At 39.8% G+C, this 22789-nt stretch overlaps 1 protein-coding gene across 2 annotated transcripts in view; it reads left to right on the forward strand.

Moving 5' to 3' along the window:
* Positions 1-22789, forward strand: part of LOC120943254 — a 55090-nt gene that overhangs the window by 4782 nt on the left and 27519 nt on the right. The window contains exons 3-16 of one of the 2 annotated variants that reach the window (XM_040356457.1): positions 496-530; positions 4568-4654; positions 6384-6405; positions 6839-6869; positions 7195-7273; positions 8388-8540; positions 10176-10384; positions 11070-11161; positions 12634-12740; positions 13835-14184; positions 15166-15269; positions 15981-16096; positions 17676-17861; positions 21017-21228. In XM_040356457.1, the coding sequence (XP_040212391.1) occupies positions 496-530; positions 4568-4654; positions 6384-6405; positions 6839-6869; positions 7195-7273; positions 8388-8540; positions 10176-10384; positions 11070-11161; positions 12634-12740; positions 13835-14184; positions 15166-15269; positions 15981-16096; positions 17676-17861; positions 21017-21228 (1783 nt within the window). The remainder of the gene's footprint in view (positions 1-495; positions 531-4567; positions 4655-6383; positions 6406-6838; positions 6870-7194; positions 7274-8387; positions 8541-10175; positions 10385-11069; positions 11162-12633; positions 12741-13834; positions 14185-15165; positions 15270-15980; positions 16097-17675; positions 17862-21016; positions 21229-22789) is intronic. The other variant, XM_040356458.1, reaches the window with a different exon arrangement.

Raw genomic sequence — 22789 nt, forward strand, 5'->3', positions numbered from 1 at the left:
CCGTTTTTCATCCATCAATGGATAGATGAAAAATGGACAAACAGTCCACATATGTGCAAGGGGCCCAACTTCTTTCCTGACCTTAGATACTCCCCAGGTTAACAATCAATAGTGTTATTTCTTATAAATATTAATAGCCTTTTGTGCATTTAGAAACGCATACAGATTAAAAAAAAAAAAAAAAACATCCACCAGAGTTGGCTAGGAGTAGCTCTATTGGAAGTCTCTTCCACATTTTCACATCTGTTACTGTAAAGAAAACATTCCAAATATGGAGGTTTAGCCTCTTTTCCATATGGCACAAAGAGTGCCCCCTTGTGTTTTACAATACGTTAAAGGTTGTTTATAACAATCTGTAATCACCCATAGCAAGTACTCACTTGTCAGATCACATGCTTTTTTAACATTTTAACAGAGTATACATGATGAGAAATGTTTACATTTCTAAATCTCTCGTTCAAAATGAATAGTAATTATCATTTGTGTCATGTTTAGATCACTGTATAAATGGACGGGAAGCGGCTACTGTTGTAAGTATTTAAAATGTGTATTTATTGTTTTCTATATGCTGACTGGGATTGGAGAATTCTTGTTCTGTATATGAAATGACCAGATATGTGTCTGTTTGGGTTGCTCACTTTGAAATGTGGTGCCTGGGTAAAAGTTATACCATAAAAATAACATAGTGCTTGAAGGTTTTTGATTATTGAATGTTAAGGGGCCTTTTTTCACCAGTCTTCGGCCTCGTACACATGACCGAGGAACTCGTTGTAAATTAAACATCGTTTTCCTCGACGAGTACCTTGTTAGGCTTGTCGAGAATCTTGACAAGCTTTCTTTGCGTACACACTGTCAAGACAAAATCTTGTTGTTCTCAAACGCGGTGACGTACATCACGTACAACGGCACTATAAAGGGGAAGTTTGATTCCACTGGTGCCACCCTTGGGGCTGCTTTTGCTAATCTCATGTTACTGCGTGTTAAGCAAAAGTTTGGTGAGAGACGATTTGCGCTTTTCAGTCTGTTACAGCGTGACGAATGTGCTATCTTCATTATAAGTGAAAAAAGGATAATGCGCTAAATCAACTAATTAAATAAGGTATCAAACACATCAAAGTTACTGGAGAAAAAAAGAAAATGATACAAAAAATAGAGTTCCAAATTCCATGTGTATCGTCCCTAGTTGCTATGATCCTGAGAGCAACTCAGAGGCACTTTGCCAGACCACACACACAGATTGTGTGCGAGATATAATCAGCTTGATGGTGTAGTGATCAGACCTGTCAGGTCAAAATGCTTTTCACCAGGTATTCACATGTTGATATATGCAAAGAGAAGGGAAAAAAAAGAGAGACCAATAGTGTGATACTGTAAATGAAACACCAATGTTTCACATCACTCAGAACATTACTCACGAATCCCCGATATTAAATAGGCTTCAGCGTGTGTGCATGTAAACTGCTCAGCTTGTCCGGCTCCTCATCCGGCACCTCCGTGCGTCCCGTCACTCAAGCTCCTCCCCCACGCGTATCGTCACTAGACACGTGACTTAATCATGGGTCGGTTTAGTTCACCGTTTTAATTGCTGCTTTATCATTTATTCATTGATTAAGTAATATAATTACTTTCACTGTAGTAGCGCTGTAGATCTTTCACATATATTTGTATCTTCATTATAAACCCTACTTTTACCGAAGGCACGCTCCCATCTCATACTTTATTCTGAGCATGAGCGGGTTTCTAAGCATACACACGAACGTTTTTCTCGTCGTAAACCAGCCCGACGAGGAACACGACGAGGAAATTGAGACTCCCGTCGAGGAAAAAGAGAACTTGCTCTCTTTTTTTCTCGTCGAGTTCCTCAACAGTTTCCTCGATAAAAAACATACACACGACCGGTTTCCTCCGCAAAAAAGCTCTCCCACCAAGTTTCTTGATGGATTCTGTCGAGGAAAGCGGTCGTGTGTACGAGGCCTCCGAGAACTTATCTAGTCTTAGCTCTTCAGGGTCCGCAGTATGATTTCCATTAACAAAATATTAAGCGCCAACCTCATAATATTGAACTTCCTAGTTACATTTCCAGCACTTTATATGATAGAAGATAAACTGGACCTTCACTTACTAGTTGGTGCCTAAATAGGTCATAATGAGAGGTAAAAAAAAGTCCCAGGCTGTATGATTAGACTAGTGGTTCTCAACCTCAGTCCTCAAGTACCCCCAATGGGCCATGTTTTCATGTTTTCCTCTACTTTGCACAGTTGCTTTAAATCAATATCAATGATTTGGTATTGATAAGAGCTATTTCATCTAAGGGAAGTTCCTAAAACATGGCCTGTTGGGGGTACTTGAGGAGTGAGGTTGAGAAACAATGGGTTAGACTACATGTTGCTTTTATCCAACTCCTTATGCTTCTGCACAAAGGAATGCACACAAATGTAACAGTAAAAGTAAAAACAGCAGAACCCCAGGTCCAGCTTAGACAGAATTGCCATCATGTCCTCATTTTGGCTAATTGTCGGATTTAGTAATTGCAAAGTATACATGCATTTCTAAAAAATGTCAGTCAATGTTTAAGTTAGCAAGGAACCCCCAAGAGCTCTTTTAGATTAGTTAGGTGTTTTGGCACATAACGTTCTTTGTGATTTGTCAGAGGTCCTGTACCCAAAAATATCATCATTGGGTTACACCCTTATTTGAATCATTAAATAACTTCATATCTGTGTCTTAACATCCCAGGCAAAGAGACAAATGTAATAAAACTATTTTTATGACCTCTTTTTTATTAACTGAATAGCACACCCCCTATTTTTTTGGTCACTTGATTTCCTCCCAGTTCAGTTCTACATAGAACTTCTGAAAAAAAGTGGGTAATTCCACATTTTGGATTAAATCCTAGATGACAGTCTTAGTTTTGTCACTATGTCAATCAAAAACGTATTTTTCTTTTGTCGTAAATTTTTTTTTGCCTCAGGGCACATACTGGAAATTGCTTTGTCTTTGGTAACCATAATTAATTTAAAACATGAAGTACATTCTACCCTTGAGGAAAAAAGAACACACGCAAATTTAAAGGAATTTACCACACCTTACACTGAAATAGTGCACAGTCTTCAAATTTTCAGCTTTGTTCAATAAAAATAAAAATAAAAAACAATGGTATTTACCAAACTTAAAAACTTCTATCAAGTATAACTTTAATTTCTTGAGAAAACTTTTGGAGTGTGGTTTTCCACTTTGTAGATTTTACTTGGTGCATTTTCAAATTTTAAAGTATCAGTATACTCTAGTACAGGGGTCTCCAAACTACAGCCCACGGGCCACATCCGGCCCGTTGGGACGTCTTTACCAGCCCGCAGCTTGAGTCCTCACACTCACACTCACTGCAGGGATCAGTCTCTTTAAACTTTATCGGGTTGCAGGGCTTTCGCTGCATACTTCACGCCACCTGCACTGTACAGAGCAGGTCCTGCAACCCGACACAGCCCGCCTCTCTCTCCCGGCGCCGCACTGTGCTATTGGACTGCCTAGCAACCAATGAAGTACCTTATTAGAGTCCTCCTGTTACAACATCTTTTACACAAGGTGCCCATATAACAGCAGGATTGGAGCTGGGAGGTGCAGCAGATCTGCACCGAAGCTGGTGAGGGATTCCTTCCACCTGGCTGCTCCCACTCTGTCCTCCCCTCCACCTGGCTGCATCAACCCTGTCCTTCCTTCCACCTGGCTGCTCCCACTCTGTTATACCCTCCACCTGGCTGCTCCAACTCTATTTTACCCTCCACCTGGCTGCTCCAACTCTATTCTACCCTCCACATGGCTGCTTCAACTCTATTCTACCCTCCACCTGGCTGCTCCAACTCTGTTCTACCCTTCACCTGGCTGCTCCAACTCTATTCTACCCTCCACCTGGCTGCTCCAACTCTATTCTACCCTCCACCTGGCTGCTCCCACCCTGTCCTCCCTTCCACCTGGCTGCTCCCACCCTATCCTCCCCTCCACCTGGCTGCATCCACCCTATCCTCCCCTCCACCTGGCTGCTCCCACTCTGTCTTACCCTCCACCTGACTGCTCCTTATCTGTCCTATCCTCTCCCCTCCCTTTGTGTTGGGGGTCTGTGTGATGGGGGGTCTGTTATTGGGGGCTTTGTAATGGAGAGAAGTTTGTGTTGCGGGGCTTTGTGATGGGGGGACCTAATATGGGGGGAATCTTTGATGGGGGGATCTGTAATGGAGAGGAATCGGTGAGGGGGGGGGGGGTCTGTGATGAGGGGGTCTGTGATAAGAAGGGGGTTCTGTGATGGGGGGATCTGTGATGGGGAGGGGTTCTGTGATGAGGGGAGTCTGTGAAATACTAATACATTTATGTTGATTAAAACTGTTCTTTATTTTAAATATTGTATTGTTTTTATTAGGGCATGTCCTTCCTTGGTTTTACTATTCCTATGTCCTTATACTCACTGTAACCCTATAGGGGCTTTGCAATGCTATACTTTAAAAACATCAGTTGCTTTTGTGTTAAAACAGTAAAAACTAGACAGTAACCTTCAAATTATGTTTTTCCTAAACAGATAGCTTCAGAATCCCCAGTAGAATTAGGCTCCTGGACCTTTGAATCAACAACGGTAGCGGGAGTTGTAGTGACGGATTCTCTAATTGTGAGGACCCCCCCCTTTTTTTTTTTTATATATATCTCAGTTTCTTATGATAAGACCATTCCTTTGGAACATGTTTTAAATATGAAGTGTTTTTCATGTCCCAGTCATTTTTTGTCATGTCTTGTCACCAAATAGGCAATGGTTTATGTCATTTTATCTTATTATTCAGCATTCAGTAGCAAGTGACCACTAATAATAATGGCATGGGCAGCTTGATCAAATGCCCCCAACTTATGTGTCTTTTGTCAAGTGATGCTCCGTTATCTCTGGTTATGTCTTGTAGTTTTTGATTTGTGTCTTGTTGACTGTTGACTATTGGTTTACCTGACTCTGCAATTTGACTTCTGATGACTCCAGCCTGTTCTTTGTTCCCTGCCTTCTGGACTGTTTATGTTTGTTGTATTACACTATTGCACTGTTATCCCAACACTTTGATAGTGAAATTAGATGGCCTTCTTTCTTTGGTGCACTGCTTCTATTGTCATCAGTTCTAAGTATTAGGCTTCCTTCACACTGGTCATGCAACTTTGGACATCAAGGTTTCATTAAAAGTCGTTCACCATATTTTCTAATGATACCCATTCATATATGCATTACTTAACTCTTTCCCGCCGAGCGTACATATATATGCGTCCTCGGCTTTCAGGGGGTTATACCGGGATGATGCCCACAGCTGCAGGCATTATCCCGGTACCGTTGTTTAGAGCCGGGCCTCCCGTCCCACCGGGAGACCCGATCCGCGATCCGGCGCCTCCAGTGTCCAGGCGCAGACTGAAACAAAGCCGTAAACGGCTTTGATTCAGTCTCCACAATGTAAACACGGAAGCGACCTCATGACATAAAATATTGCACCAATTGCCGTTTTATTCTCTAGATTCTCTGCTAAAAAATATATATAATGTTTGGGGGTTCTAAGTCATTTTCTAGCAAAAAATACGGATTTTAACTTGTAAACACCAAATGTCAGAAATAGGCTTAATCATGAAAGGGTTAAAGTTGCAGCTACTTCAAAGTAGTTCATGCACTATTTTGGTCTGACTTTGAGGGCCATAGACTTCAATGTTAACCCTCAAAAGTGGCATGAAAGTCCTACCTGAATGTTATACAATGCAACTTGTGTGCAACAGTAGTCCAATATCACTGGCCAATGCCAAAGTCGTATCCAAGTTGCCCCCATCCAAAGTTGCGCCAAAGTTGCACTCCAAAGTCAGCGCAACTTTGGAGTCTATAAGTGTGAATGGAGCCTTATCCAGAGGAAGATAAAGAAAAGGAAGGTGACAATGGATCTGTAGTTAAATGACAATCCTCTGTCATTGACTTTCTGTTATATGTCCTCAGTAGATGGAAACACAAGCCAGAGATAATTACCTGCCATAAAAAAGTAAATTCATATGACCAAATTGCTAGTGGGATGGGATACAATAAAAAACAGGAAATTCTTTGTCTTCCAGATATTGGAGCAGTAATATCTGGAAGACAAAGAATTTCCTGGTTTTTATTGTATCCCATATTGTTTGGCAGCAGGATTGACAGCCATACATACAAATTAGATTTTTCAGTTGGGGTGGAGAAAAGGGTATTTTGATTACCCCACCAATGTATTTTCTAGCAAAAAATACGGATTTTAACTTGTTTTTTTTATAAATGTTTATTTATTGTTTTATGAGATGAAACATAAAAAAGTTTGTCAAAAGCAAAACAATTAACTGTTATATCTAATACTTTGCAGTGCCCCTCGTACATTCAATCTGGTAAGTACACATATTGCTATTTAGGTATTATTATTATTTTTTCTAATATACAGTAAAACCTTGGTTTGCTAGCATAATTCGTTCCAGAAACATGCTTGTAATCCAAAGAACTTGTATATTAAAGCATTTTTTACAGGGTATAAAAGAGAAGAGAGGCGCCTCTTAGTGTAGCAATAAGTTGCTAAATGTTGTACCTTCATTAAATGTAACCATATTGCTACACTTAGAGGCTCCTCTCTTCTCTTTTATACTCAGTTGTGACATGACGCTACTGTTATATCAAGACATTGCTTGTATATCATGGCAAAATGATATTAAATGTGCTTGTCTTGCAAAACGCTCTCAAACCAAGTTACTCTCAAACCAAGGTTTTACTGTATAGGTAATAATTGGACAAGTCAGTGCTTAATTCATGCATGTTTCTCTATCACAGGTCAGGAAATCTGCTCCCACTATGTTGGACTGTGAGTATCCTAATGCACAGAAGCATGGAAAGAACTACGTGATGTGTTATGTGATGTATCATATATAAACTGTGTAGCTTAACAATACATTTTAACCTAATCTCACCTCCCATCTATTTCATATATACATTTAAATAGAGTAACCCTTTACACAGAGGAAGCAGTGAATATTTGTAGCACCGTAACATTAAACTGTTTCTATGTATTGTTTTTGACATCCTCTAAATTTTTTTCACACTATATCCTCTTTATATTACTTTCAGTTACTCTGTTCCCATTTAAACAATTTGTTTGTGTAATAATTGCTGTTTTTGTTTTTAACTAGTGATGATCTAGTTAATTATCTAGCAAGTGAACGTTTTGATGTGTGCAGCACTTCTTTTCAACACTATGCTTGTGCAAACGTAAGTTTCATTGTGTTTTGTGTTTTATTATATCTCATGAACGAAAACATTACCTTGGTCATTGCTCAGCAACTGCGTCAGCAAAAACTTGGTGTGTTCAAGAAGGGGTTCACTTAATTGCCTGTCCACTTACCCCCCCCCCCCCCCGTTAACTTTTGTTCAACCCCCACCTTCGCTTATGATGATAAATAAAGTAAGCGGTTGATATCTACACCTTTATGCCTCTGCCAATTGCTACGTTGCAGCTGATTGTGTAATTACTTTAAAATATCTGTGGCCAGCTTTAAATAAACCCCAAAACTACTAAATCTTTCATTATGGTAGGGACCAGGGCTTTTTTTCAACTGGAACTTGGGGGAACTCAGTTCCACCACCTCTGGCTCAGGCCCTCTGCTTTCTGTTCACCTCTATGGCTTATAAACACAGAAGTCTGGCTTCTGTGTTTACAAGTGAAAGTTTCTCTCACAAAGGCTCCCACTGAGTGCAAGACGGGGACAAGGGAGATGCAGGTGCCCGGGGTACAGTGCAGATGCTGACACACCCACTCGATGATCTCCCTGCAACATGCACCTTTAAGACCCTCCCACTGTTAGTGAAATTTGACCACACCCACAATTTGATGCCGTTTGGAGGGTGTGTGTGGGGGGGGGGTGGGGAGGAGGGGTGAGAGGGGGTATTGACGTGTTGTGGTTGAGTTCCTGTACCTATTTTCTGTAAAACAAAAATCCCTTGTAGGGACCAAGTGCAGTATCTATCTTCCTCACCTTTATCTTATACAGTTTTAGGTCTAATTAGTTAAATTTGACCACACCCACAATTTGATGCGGTTTGGAGAGTGTGTGTGTGGGGGGCGAGGGGAGGGGGGGTGAGAGGGGGTATTGGGGGGTTGTGGTTGAGTTCCTGTACCTATTTTCTTTTAAAAAAAAGCCCTGGTATGGACCAAGTGCAGTATTTGTCTTCCTCACCTTTATCTTATACAGTTTTAGGTCTAATTCTAAAATGTGAATTCTCTTTAAGTGTAATGCCAGGGTCATATTCAATGTGGACCAATGTGATGGATCATGGGAAAGGACCACTCTAAAATTGTTTTATTTTATTTTTTGTCTATCCACAGTTGAGCAATGTTGCAGAAAACACAATCTATAACATCCTCAATTGCTTCATTACAAACCCTGATGCGATCCTCACACAGGGAGCATTCTCACTTTTCTTCAACCAACTCAGTTTGGACACAATTGGGTTTGTGTTGAACAAGATCAATCGTATGGTAAGTTACTTTCTTGTCTTCTGAATTTAAAGGTTCCCTTTAAAAAGCAGGCCCATTGGTAGTACATGTTCACCTTCCGATTGTTTTCTTTTTATCTGATTGGGGAAGCAAAGAGAAATCCAGTACTTCCAGGTATGGTGGAAGCATGTCAGTGAAAAATCCTTTTTAAAACATTTGGAAAAACAAAGTTTTTCTCGACGTGATTCTTGTCAAGCCTGCCTTGCATACACACAATCTCGAAAAAAATGCTTGAGCAAAGCGCGGTGACGTCCAACACATATTACGGCACTATAAAGGGGAAGGTCCATTTGAATGGCGCCACCCTTTGGGCTGATTATGCAAATTTCCCTTCTCATAACTTGCTTCTGAGCAATGCGCGTTTTTTTCCCGTCATTAAAGCCTACACACGACCGTTTTTCACGACGAGAAAAATGACGACGTGAAAAACGACGAGAAAAAATAGAGCAGGTTCTAATTTTTTAATGCCCATTTTTCTCGTCGAGAAAAATGCTCTGGAGCATACACACAACCGTTTTAAATGACCAAATTAAAAAATGGTATTTTTCTCGTCATGAAAAGCGGTCGTGTGTATGCCGCATTAGACCTGGAAGGATATGCAGCATCAATTTTTTTTTATAATATAATTTTTTTTATTTTAGAAACATTTATCATTTAACATCAATCCAAACAATAATCACATTACATATCTTTTACATTTTGATATAAAAAAATAAATATAAAAAAATAAATAAAAAAGAAGTGGAGTGGGGATCCTTCATAGTGCTTATTATTATCCACAATACACCATTACATATTATATTAATTCACCCAAGACCCAACCATCTGATCTGGAACAACCCTACTAAATCATTATATTAATCCTTATTTACTAGGTATTATGTGCTGGAGGCAAAAAAATAAAAAAAGGATTGAGTTAAGAATTATCATCATATTTAAAAAAAAAAAGGAAAAACATGATCAGTAATATAAGTGATATAATTGTGCAACCATCAATAAAAAAAAAAAAAAAGGAAAAACATGATCGGTAATATAAGTGATATAATCGTGCAACCATCACAAAAAGAAGAGGAAAATCATGATCAGTAATATAAGTGATATAATCGTGCAACCATCACAAAAAGAAGAGGACAATCATGATCAGTAATATAAGTAATATAATCGTGCAACCATCAAAAAAAATAAAAAAAAAGTTTTCCGCTTCCATTCGGTTGGGGCAAAGTAATGAGGTGTAAAGTGAAATACTTCATCCAGCATATATAACCAATACCCCTATACCATATCATTATATTAAATTCTTACTAACCACGTGTTAAGTGCAAAAAACAAAACAAAAAAAAAAACTGTTTTATGAATTATATGCAATATTATAGTGTAACACTCACAAAACCCCATACAAAAAAAAAAAGTATATGTTCCTGCTCAATTATTTGTTGTTCCCTTCCCCTCTCTTGAAAAAAAAAAAAAAAAAAAAAAAAAAATATATATATATATATATATATATATATATATATATATATATATATATATATATATATATATATACACCGTAGATATATATCCTCCCCTCCATTATCCCTTTTGCAGCATTAATTTAATAAGCTTTTATCTTTTTAGATTCCTTCTTCATCCATTACATCTGCCAGCAGAAAGTATGTGTTGACTGCAGTGTGGGAGAAACTGAGACAAGATCCAGAAAATCTAAACCCCGGTTTGCTATCTATTTGGTTTCGCGATAGGCTGTATGCCTTCATACCCGCCATCAACAATGAGATCCTGGACTGTGTAACCACCACAACAGTGACATGTGATGGACTGGAGGCCATGTAAGTCCAATATGTTCTCATTACATGGGCTCTTCAAGTAGGAGTAAATCTAAACCTTAATTGGGTGACAATAACTTTTCTTGAGCACTGAATACCTTAAATTATTGCCACATGTTTTTTTTTTGTCTTTTCTAAAACCTACCCTTTTTACTTTTTTCCATCTCAGTGCTGCTAATCTTATCCAGCCTCTTTCAGCCTTCTTATGTGCAGCATCACATGTAAATTGTCCCTGTGGACTTTCTTCCTGACAGTGACAACATTAGGCCATGCCTGCTCAATATGTGTCGGCATGGCCTCTTGTAGTCTACATTAACAGGGTGTAGTTGCCCCGTTGGGAGGCAATTGTCACTCCGTAGCAAGAATTGGCTGAACAGGAACCTTTTTCAATCTCCTTCAGATCTACCGACATGTATGTAATGCAAGAGCCTGCCATATTGGATTTAAATTGATTTGATAGTTCAGGTAGGCCCTCATATTACATAGTTTTGGTAGATCTAAAGCAGATTGTACAGGCATTGTATGGCCAGATTGTATTGTCAGATTGTAACATGTATGGTGAGCCTAACTCGGCAGCCACTATGGGCTGATCTATTTAATCACCATTATGGCAGCTGTTCTTTGTGCCTGGCATGGTGTAAAACAGATGTAGAAAGTAAACTTCAGTGTCCTTTTTCCTTCTCTTCAGTGTCCAGGCACTGGATTTGCAGTATTCTTCATTTAGCAATGAAACTAAAGATGACATTGGAATGTGGATAACCAAATTCATCAAGGCAAAATGTAAGTATGCAAACTTACACACACGAAGTGAACCCCGCCAGACACACCCGATGACTAAACATGTTACACAATAAAAGCTATATATACTTTCTTTCAATATTTCTCTTTACATATATTTGTATAACCTTTACAGTTAGACCAAAATGAACCAAAAAGTATTCTGCGAACGCATTATTTGTCCTTGGGAGGATGATAGAGTGTATTTTCAGCAAGCACATATTTCATGTTTTGTACCTTACTGAGACCTGACACTTTCCCAGGGAAGGCATCTTTACACCTTTGGCCTCGTACACACGGGCAAGAATCTCGTCAGGAAATTTTTTTAATTTTTCCCGACGAGATTCTTGGCAAGAATCTCTTGCCGCCCGAGTGTACACACAGACCTTTCAAAAGAACCACGGTTCTCTTGAAAGGCAAGAAGGCGGTGACGTCATCTCGTACGACGAGCATGCGCTCGTCACATTCGATGCCGTCGCCGCCATCTTGCTTGACCCTACCTATGCCGTGGAAACTACCGCGCATGTGTCAAAGTCATTTCGAGCATATGCGGGTTTCCACGGCAACAGGTAAGTATACACACTCTCTGGTTTCTCGTCGGGAAACAGGCCGACAAGAATCTCGATGAGAAAATAGAGAGCAGGATCTCTATTTTTCTCGTTGAGATTCTGGCCAGATTTCCAGACGAGAAACTTGAAAGCCTCGTACACACGCTCGGTTTATTCGGCAAGAAAGCTCTGTCAGCAGTTTTCTTGCTGGTTCTTGCCGAGAAAACCGAGCGTGTGTACGAGGCTTTTTAAGTTTCTCCATATTTTTGTTGTTGCATTAAAACCAGAATATGTAGATTAACCACTAGAGGGAGTTCTCAATGTCTCAGTTTAATCATTTTGTCTCTCCCTCTTTTAACACCCATTAACATATGATTGTAGCCACAGTTGTCTTGTGACATGGTCAGGAAAACTTCCAGGAGAGCATTTGGCCGGGAATCCCGGCCGTGTGTATGCTCCCTAGCAAATTTTCCCTTCAGGAAATCCAGACGGGAAAATAGAGAACTCGGCTCTCTATTTTCTCGTCGGGATTCCCGGTAGAGTGTTTCCTGCTGAGAAAACCGGTCGTCTGTATGCTTACCTGTCCAAAGGTAAACCCGGCCATGCTCGATAAGCCTTCGACGCATGCACGGTAGCATACAAGGCATAGTGTGGGGTGTAGCAAGATGGCGGTGACGGCACCGAATGTGACGAGCACCGGCTCGTCGTAGTCGATGACGTCAACGAGTTCTTGCCATTCAAAAGAACGGCTATGTATATGTCATATACTGTATATTTACAAACTATACACAGAAACAATAAATATAAGCAAATACCAATATGGTTAGTTACATCTCTCTATACTGTATATACATTTGTTATTTTTTGAAGAAGGTAAGATCTTATGAATACTATCTAGTTTATCATATACTGTATTTGTCTCTGCAGCTTGCATGAAAGACACCTTAGCAAACTCAATTGATGTCTATTATGCGTACTTTAAGACAAACATGAACTTTGAAGACTTTCAAGTGGCTTTTGGTAATCAGAACTGGGTAAGTTTCCTACCTTATGTAAAGAATCCTAAATAGACATCCTCTATCTAACTGGTCTTTAGCCATTCAGCCATCATTACTTACACTAGGTACCATTGTATCTTATGTTTACATTGCAATACCAGATTTCTCCAAAGGGGGCAGAAAGGTTTCTTCTAACTTAAACCTTAACTTTTCGCTAACTTTTTATAGGTGATCTTAATTAAAGTAGGAAAAAATAATAACATTTATTTTTTTATAATATCAGGTCTTTGTATGTGTGGTCAACATATTCTACTGAGCTTTCACCTGTACTCTGTATGAAACTCTAATACACATTTTACTGACAAAAGTAGGAAAAAAGAGGGCTTACTTGAAAATGGATGTGCTATGATGCACTGGATTTCCTGGGAAGGCACTATAGTAGATAACTGAACAGGCTCTATAGCCGCACCACTCAACACAACTATCTCAGCACTGACTTCAGATTAGGGTTTAGTCATCACAAGATCCTCCAAACCTATAAAAAGAGATCTTTAAGTGTCTCTGGGTGCATTGCTGTTCTCCCAAGGAAGGTGGGAGCTGCACGGCACATGACCTGGAGTGAAAACCTGTGTGCAGTTTGGCAATGGTGAGAGGGACCAGCAAAGTGAAATAATGATAACCATATTTGCTCAAAATATTCAATGCGTTTTAAATGCAACTAGATTAAGTACCTGCCTCTTGCATTCACTTGTCAGACCATTGAAGTAGGGGCAGTCCTAGAAGCAAATTCTAGCATGATGCATGCACATGTACTGACAGTGAACACATCAATCGAGTCGAGAGAAGAGCCAATCAATAGAATGAGTATCACTAATCCACTGCTTCTACACTGTCCAATTAATGGTTGGGGCAAAGAGGGGACTAGGGTGAATTGTTCAACTTCAGTAGGCAAAAATCAGGTCACCAACTTGGCTGCACTACCTGGTGGGGCTAGGCTAATCTCTGGATAGACAAAAAAATCAGTTTGTTTTGGCAGGTAAAAACAGTTGCCACACTTTGTGTCTAGCAGTTTGACCTTGTGTTTATCTTTAAACGATCAGATCTAATAAGAATTCTTGTCTTCCTTGCAGAATTCTGCGATAAGCAGCTTCACTGAGATACAATTGCACCAATATGTTGCAAGTACCAATGCATTTAGCAGCCAAGAATCCTCGAGTGTGGTGATTAATCTGCTGAACAGCAAAGACCTTCGCTTCAATTTTGGGTTCCTGATCAGCTTGCCAGCCAGCAATTACGATGTCAACGTCCTTTTTTCCTTGCTGAGTAATCTTGTGGACAAACTAAACAGCAATGAAGATCCCCTCTGTAAGCCTCAACTAACCGCCATCTTCCAGGAAAAACTTACTTATTTGCTCGTAGCGACCAATGAGATTATCCTGAAGAAGCTTGTTATAACAGACTGCGCTGAGTTCCGAGACATGTAAGTATAAAAAAAAAATACAAAGGCATGACATGTTGACTATTGCCAATAGGTCACAAGATGTTCATTGACATATGACAGCCTTTGGAGCAGGGGTGTCAAACTCAATTTCATTGTGGGCCGCATCAGCATTATGATTGTCCTCAAAAGGACCAGTTGTATCTGTTTAGATGTCCAGCACATCCCCTCCCCTTACATTAGATGACAAGAGCCACTGCACCATCAGAAGTTGAGTCCCCTACTCTGCCTTACATCACAGTGCACCCTCTTTCCTTATGCTGCTGCTGGGAAGAAGCTGGATGCATTGCTTGGAAGCAGAAAGTAGGGGTCTGGAGGAGGACCAGAGGAGGGCTGGAGCTCTCCTGCAGATGCAGAAGAGGTGCAAGGGCCACGGGCCTTGTGTTTGACAACTGTCCTATTTTTGGGGGTTGGAGGGAGTCAAATGTTGCCTTCTAAGAAGGGCCTTTTTAGCCTGTTCAAATTATAATCAGGTTAGGAGTGGCTTTTTGGTGTTGATCAAAAGCAGAGTCTAATGTGAAAGTTAAGTAGGAGATATTTTACCACCTCCTTAACTGATAACTTTGACCCCAGAGTTTTTGTACAGTCACTGTTTGTCCCTCTGAATGTAAGGGGGGCCCCCTTGACTGTACTCACCCCATTCGGCACATTCGGCACATGTTCGCTTCATGGAGTTAAAATGTCTATTATTCAGACACCGAGCACCATTGTTTACCACCAGTTTGCCAGCCTAAAATGTATATATATTTACAGTCAACTGACAAAGATTTTGGACAGTGTAAACATTTTACAAGTTAATCATTGAAGCGACAATAAACTGTCCACTTTGATGTATTCCTGTATTGCAATCGGGATATCATTCTTTAGTTCTGATGTCTGTTTGATATCTTTAATGAGCTGTAAGACACTGATGCTTTCCTTGTCAATGTTTTCACATAATGTTATTTTTTTTTCTTTTTATAGCTACAAAGGATATGATATAGTCTATGATCAACTCTCCGATGACCTCAAGCAGCTAGTGTTCCAATACAGGATAAAGTTTTTGGATGCTGAGGCTGCTAGATTAGGTAATCAACTTTTCTGCTCTAGGAAAAAAAAAATGTTTTTCTTTAACACAGTCATTACATCTTAAAGCTAAATAAATTGCTTAATTTATCAAATATATAACCTTAACTTTATCTATATAATGCAATACAATAAAAACTTTAGTGTGACTTATCAGCTGTAGCACTTTCGTAAAAACCAGAAGCCAATCAGTGTGGTTATATGTAGATGGAGACAGACAGTTGAATTAGTCAGTTTTGTCTCAGAATAGAGAATTTTCTTCTAATTTTGTCAATATTGAAAACTATAATACATTTTATAAAATGTATGTACTTTTGTGTAGACAGCACCATTAAAAACTGTTTTATATATTTTACTAATATTTGCTTTATGAAGTAAACATTAAAGCAAAGCTCAAACGGCTAAGCACACAGTTGACACAGGGATTGGATTTTACGATTCTCATGTCACACTGCACATTAAAGCAGGAGACACCTCATAGCTTTGTTTGGTTTTGCAACTTTTTGTGCAACCTCTCCCTTAGTCCATACATTAAACAGTAAATTTAAAGTATCATACTGTCCATTGTGACAGGTAGGTAACACTGAAGGCTGTAAAACAGTGTGCTTAAATACGTTTAAGGTAGACTGAACCATTGTCAGGCAAACCATGACATATGTAAAAGTTGTGTCCAAAGTTGTGATGCCATATGATAAGTGTTGTGTTGTCCCTAGGATCTGCATGCATGTGTGACTTCAACAGTGTTGACTGGCTGGTGAACAATTTGGGGAGATCAGTTGAATATGCAACCTATGCTGACCTAATTCGTCTCAACCTAAATTTTGATGGCGTAAGTTATTTTTTTTTTTGTTGTCTTGGCTACTTGATGCAGCCTCTGCCACAACTGATGTGAGGAGGCCCTCACTATTGTTTCTGGTAGTGACAGTCAGAGGAAACTTCGTTGGGCCTGCGTCAATGTGTTTTGGGCTTCTGTTGATGGCATCAGATTTACATCAATTTGAGATGCTTCTGATATCATTCAGAATTCATTAACAGGTGCATTTCACCAGCAGTTGACCTGCTTCAAGTGGGTTTCGCATTCCCTTAGACTGGTGTATACAAAACCTGTCTGAGAGGACTGAAGTCCTGTGGACACAGACCCTAACAGCATTATTCTGGGGAGATTTCACTGCTAAAAAATGTATGGTCAACTTCATTCATTAACGTGCACCCAAAACTAAATTAGCATCCCTCATCTTACTGAGATAGTCTTATTACGTTTTTATTGCTGTCTGTGTCCCTGTTGGAGATACTCATTTGGTCTGTTGGTCCCGGTGACCATTGTCTTTAGAGGAAATCTTCCAATGGAGACAGCAGTTATGAGATCTGCTCTAAATTCCTGCCATGTCTTTAGGACAGGAAGTAAAGGTAAATCTCACCTAAAGGACGCAGACAATAATAAGTAAATAAACTCAGACAAACTTCTTAAACCCTCCCTGCCCAGCCCTGATGTCCTTTTAACAGAGACTAAAAACAGGAAGCTGTCTTATACTCAGCCACTGTGCTGGGAGTGTGCAGTGAGCATGCTCTCAGCACAAAACTGTGGCTGCCCATGCATGCATACATGCAGTGTGTGGGCATTAAAGTTTACCCTCTTTGCTGATGCACATATGCATTTCTGGGGCAGCAAGAGGTTAGACAATCCTTACTGTAGTGAGTTTCTAAACATTTCAGGATGAGGGCCACGTTACATTAAAAAAAAAAAAATTGCAGTCCAAAAAAATCTCCATGATGGTGATGATCCACATATGGGTCCCCGCTACATTAAGGTCCCTGTCAGAGTCCCTGTTTACATCAGAGCCCTCCTTACATCAGGGTCCCTATCAGAGTCTCCCCTTACATCAGGGTCCCCATCAGAGTCCCCTCTTGCACTAGGGTCTCCAGCAGACATCAGAGTGTGCCTTAGGAGTACCCCTTTCTATCAGGGTCCCCAGCAGAGTCCCTCTTACATTAGAGCAGAGGCCATAGGTAGATTCTGATGACTTTAGTTCCAGCACACATTGAGGATACACCATTGACCCCTAGCTGCAGGCTGGATATAATATTGTTAGGGGCCACAAGTAGTCCACAGGCCATAGTTTGGAGACCCCTGCCTTAATGCATCCAAAACAATACAAAAAAAAGTGGTTGCTTTCTATACACTTTGAATAGTCAGAAGCTATAGCAATAAATGAGAAAGCAGGATAGAACCAAAATGATAGCATGTACATCTTCTACTAAACGATATGAGACTTAGCTAGCCAATATTCTTACATCACTAAAATATAATTTTTAGGTGGAATGATCCTTTAGACAGAATGCTAAATTTAACATTTTTGTCATCTCTCATGTACTGATAAAGTCTTTTCTTTTTCTTTCTTTTTTTTTAGTACCAAGCTATTTCATATTTGAACATAAATCAGACTATCGATTTGTGCATACAAACCAACATCTTCACTTCCGATTCTCCCAGTGACATTCAAAATCATGTTAGATCAGTAACTAATGACTTGGACAATAAAGGATATACATATATGAGGTCGTTTCTAACGGAAATGAGAACCGCCTTACCTAGGGTGAGTTGTACAGTAGATCACAGATACCAGGTCGTATGTTAGAAGAAAGAACTTCTAATGCAGACATCTCAAACTAGTATTTGTTTTGGGGCTGCATATGACCCACTTACTCCATCATGGCGACCTCAACCCTTATTTTGTTTGCTAACGTTGTCAAAAACAACAAATACTTGTTTTCATATTTTTTTTATCTCAGCCTATTTTCAGCCACTTCCTGTATACAAGCACTGCATTGATGTCATTTCCCAGGGCGGGTTTCCTGAGGCCGCGTACACACGATCGGTCATAACCGATGAAAACGGACTGAAGGACCGTTTCATCGGTTAACCAATGAAGCTGACTGATGGTCTGATGTGCCTACACACCATCAGTTAAAAAAACGATCATGTCAGAACGCGGTGACGTAAAAAACACACGACGTGCTGAAAAAAACGAAGTTCAATGCTTCCAAGCATGCGTCGAATTGATTCTGAGCATGCGCAGCCTTTTGACCGATGCTTTTGCATACTAACGATCAGTTTTGACCTATCTGTTAGGCGTCCATCGGTTCAATTTTAAAGCAAGTTCTCTTTTTTTTGAACGAAGGATAACTGACCGATGGGGCGCACACACGATCGGTTTGGACCGTTTTTATCGGTTTTGACCGATCGTGTGTACGCGGCCTAATGGTGACAATAGAGGAACATGCCTGCCTGATGTGTGTAGTGAAACACCTACTAATAGTCTCAGTCAGAAGCCCATACGTCAGGGTGTCAATGTAGAAGAACAATTGACAGACAGGGACAGAGCATTGTCATCCTATTACAGAAAGTGCTCGAACAAGGAGCTTTAGTTCCCATCAATCACACCTGAGCATTTTGTAGTTTTAAGCTCCAAAACTCTCAGCGTCCTAATTCCCATGCATTTCAGGGGTGGCTGTTCTCATATGAGCGCTCAGACGCCTATAGCTCGACAACTGACACTCCTAAACCTAAAGTACTTTTGAGGCAGAGTTGGACATTAATGGCTCCATAGACTTTAACAGATATGCTTGTAAACACTCAAATTTGAATATTTTCTCAGGCATATTTCAGGCATTTTTAGCCTGTAAAAATTGGTCCCCTTCCCCTATTCCTTTCCATGGGCTAAAGTAAATAACCTGAAGGTTTAATCCACGTGGAAAAAAATGCTTGTATACAATTGCAAAAAAGCTCAAATCAACACCGGAAAATCGCTCTGTTAATGTGTGCTTAGGTCCCATTCACACCTGAACATTTTGGGGCAGATCCACAAAGATCTGCACCGGTGCAGCGTATATGAGATACGCTACGCCGCCGTAACTTACTTGGCTTCGGTTTGAATCCTGACAGAATTTGCGCCGTAATTTACGGCGGCGTAGTGTATCTCTCGCGGCGTAAGGGCTCGGAATTCAAATGCGGCGAGTAGGGTGCGTCTTTCATTTAAATGAAGCGCGTCCCCGCGCCGAACGAACTGCACATGCTCCGTCCGTCAAAACTCCCAGGGTGCATTGCTCCAAATGACGTCGCAAGGACGTCATTGTTTTCGAGGTGAACGTAAATGGTGTCCAGCCCCATTCACGGACGACTTACGCAAACTACGTAACATTTTCAAAATTATACGCAGGAACGACGGCCATACTTAACATTGAGTACGCCACCAGATAGCAGCTTTAACTATACGCCGGAAAAAGCCGATCGGAAACGGCGAACCAAAATGCAACGGCCGCTCGTACGTTCGTGGATCGTCGGAAATAGCTAATTTGCATACTCAACGCGGATTACGACGGGAACACCACCTAGCGGACGCCGAAGAATTGCATCTAAGATCCGAAGGCGTACAAAGACGTACGCCTGTCGGATCTAACCCAGATGCCGTCGTATCTTGTTTTGAGGATTCAAAATAAAGATATGACGCGGGAATTTTGAAATTACGCCGGCGTATCTATTGGTACTTTCTTTGTGGATCTGCCCCTTTGTAGCTTGAAGGTCAAAGCTCCATAACACTCTACAAGCAAAATTCCATTGTTTCCTAAAGCCCCTGTTCACATCTGAGCCTGTTGATCAGGCACATATGAGCTACTTTTCAGGCAGAATTGAGCATATTTGGCTCTATAGATTTCAATAAGAATGCTTGAAATGCTCAATTTGAGTGTTTTTGGGAGTTTTTTTTAGGTGTATAGCAATTTACTTATTCTTTGTACATCAAAAATTAGGTTAGCAGTGCCAGTATCTTGAGCTGCTTAGGTACTACTCATTGCTATAACTGTGCCATGAGGCCCTCTAGGGAATCTATTAAAAGGTCTATTACAATTCATATCACACAAGTCCTCTAGGTGTTCCTAAATGATATATACATCATTTTTCAGTTAAATGCTATAGTTACCTGGTTTCATCACAGTTTAACCAGACAGTCCTGGGCCTCCTGTGCCAAACCTATGGTAGAAGGCCAATTGTGTTTTGGGGGCCACACATCTACCCTTTCATTAAAGTGGATGTAAACCTGATTTATGAAATTTGACCTATGCACATATATCTGTATTGTTTTTTTTATCTCTCTCCAAAATGCTATGTCCCGCGTGTTTCTGCTGTTTCGTTGCTCATTGCACAGCATCATAACTTTTGACAAGTTCTCCGTCAACCAAGATAAAACCAGCCTGAAATCTGTGTTGAGAGGGGGTTGCTATAAATAGATTAGCAGAGAGCTTGTCTTGTCACAGCACAGCTCCGCACATTACTTCCTTCCTTTGATTATGTGGAGTGGAGGTGTGTGATTTCCGTCCAATCAGCTGTATGCCAAGAATCCACTCCCAGTGCTGAACAGGAAGAGAAAATCTCTAACACATTGTGCACTTTCTAAAGAATATTTAAAGCTGAAGACAGCAGATATGCATGTAAGACTTATGTAGGGAGATTTGTTTCATCGCTGTATATATTCTGAGGCTGTTCACTTCTCCGGGTATATGTGAGGGTTTACATCTACTTCAAGGCTTGTGGAAATATGAGGTATGGTTGTTCACACTTGGGCAGTGATTTATAGTCTGAATATGGTGTGCTGTCAAAAATAACTCAGTATTGTTCAGCAGCTGGTTTAGGTAATACCATTTTAAAGATCTTCAAGTTTACTGGCTCACAATTGTTTTCTTTCCCCCCCAACAGCGTAACATTAATTTCTCTTTGAATATCCAAGTACGGTTCCAATTTTTGGAAGGCATGTGGGGAACAATGAAGACACATTTTAAAGAGTTCAAATCAAATGACTGGAAAAACTTTACTGACTCCATAAGCTACTTCTCATCAGCAATTAGAAGTGAACAACTTTCCGATCTGCCTATCGATGTGGTTGAAGATTGCTCTAATCTGCAGACAATGTAAGCATGAATTTCACAAGGGGGGATGTTTCATGACTAGGTTTTGGGGCTGCAGAGTTTCCACTTTGATTCAAGAAAAGAAGTTTACCTGAAAGTGAATCTCTGCATTGACTATGTAGGGCAAAGTAACAGATTCACTTTATTGCAGACCCCCACAGATGCACAGGGCCGCCATCAGGAATTATGGGGCCACTTACACAGCTTCAGGCATGGGCCCCCTGGAGAAGAGAACCGGGGGGGGGGGGGTGCTGCTGCTACGAATTGAGAAGCGGGGGGGGCCTTTACAAAAAAAAGAAGAAATAAAATAAAAAAAAAATAAAAAAAAAAAAATATATATATATATATATATATATATATATATATATATATATATAAAAGGGGGGTAGCCATCCGGGGCCCTGGGGACCTCTGGGCCCTTTAATAAAAAGAAATAAAAAATATATTTAAAAAATATTTATTTATTTTTAAAAAGGGGGGGGGTTGCCATCTGGGGCCCTGAGACCTCTGGGCCCTTTAATAATTTTTTTTTATAAAAATAAATTACAAAAAAGGGGGGTTGCCGTCCGGGACCTCTGGGCCCTTTAATAAAAATAAAAAAATAAACCTCTGGGCCCTTTAATAAAAAATGAATAAAAAAAAAATATATAAAAATAAACATTTATAAAAAAAAAAAAGGGGGGGGGGTTGCCATCCAGGACCCTGGGGACCTCTGGGCCCTTTAATTATACAAAAAAATATATATAAACAAAAATAGAAAAATAAACATTTTAAAAAAAAAAAGGGGGGGGGGTTTGCCATCCAGGGCCCTGGGGACCTCTGGGCCCTTTAATAAAACAAAATTAGAAAATAATATATAAACAAAAATAAAAAAATAAACATTTATAAAAAAAAGAGGGGTTTGCCACATGGGGCCCTGGGGACCTCTGAGTCCTTTAATAAAACAAAAAAAAATATATATATATATATATATATATATAAAATAAATAAAAAGGAAAAAAAAGAAATAAAATAATCTAAAAAAAAAAAAAATTTTTATAAAAAAAAGGGGTTGCCATCCGGGGGCCCTGGGGACCTCTGGGCCCTTTAATAATAATAATAATAATAATAATAATAATAATAATAATTATTATTAATATATATATATATATATAAATTAAATACAAAAAATACTTTAAAAAAAAGGAGGGGTTGTCATCCGGGGCCCTTTAATAAAAAATAAAATGAAAATATATTAAAAAATATATATTTCTTATAAAAAAAAAAAAAAATAAGGGGGGTTGCCATCCGAGGCCCTGGAGGCCTCCGGGCCCCTGGGAACCTCCGGACCTCTAAAAAATAAAAAAATGTACCTTTAATAAAAATTAAATAAAATATATTTAAAAAATATATATTTTTTTTATAAAAAATAAATGAAAAAAAGGGGGTTGCCATCCGGGCCCCTGGGGACCTCCAGACCCCTTACAGGTGTACTGCCTGTACCCCCCTGATGGCGGCCTTGCAGATGCATGTACTTATCTCACTTTCACTTCACTACCACTCTGCTCAGCCGCCAGGAGTGAAA

The sequence above is a fragment of the Rana temporaria genome, chromosome 6 (genome assembly GCF_905171775.1).
Source record: "Rana temporaria chromosome 6, aRanTem1.1, whole genome shotgun sequence".
NCBI lineage: Eukaryota > Metazoa > Chordata > Amphibia > Anura > Ranidae > Rana > Rana temporaria.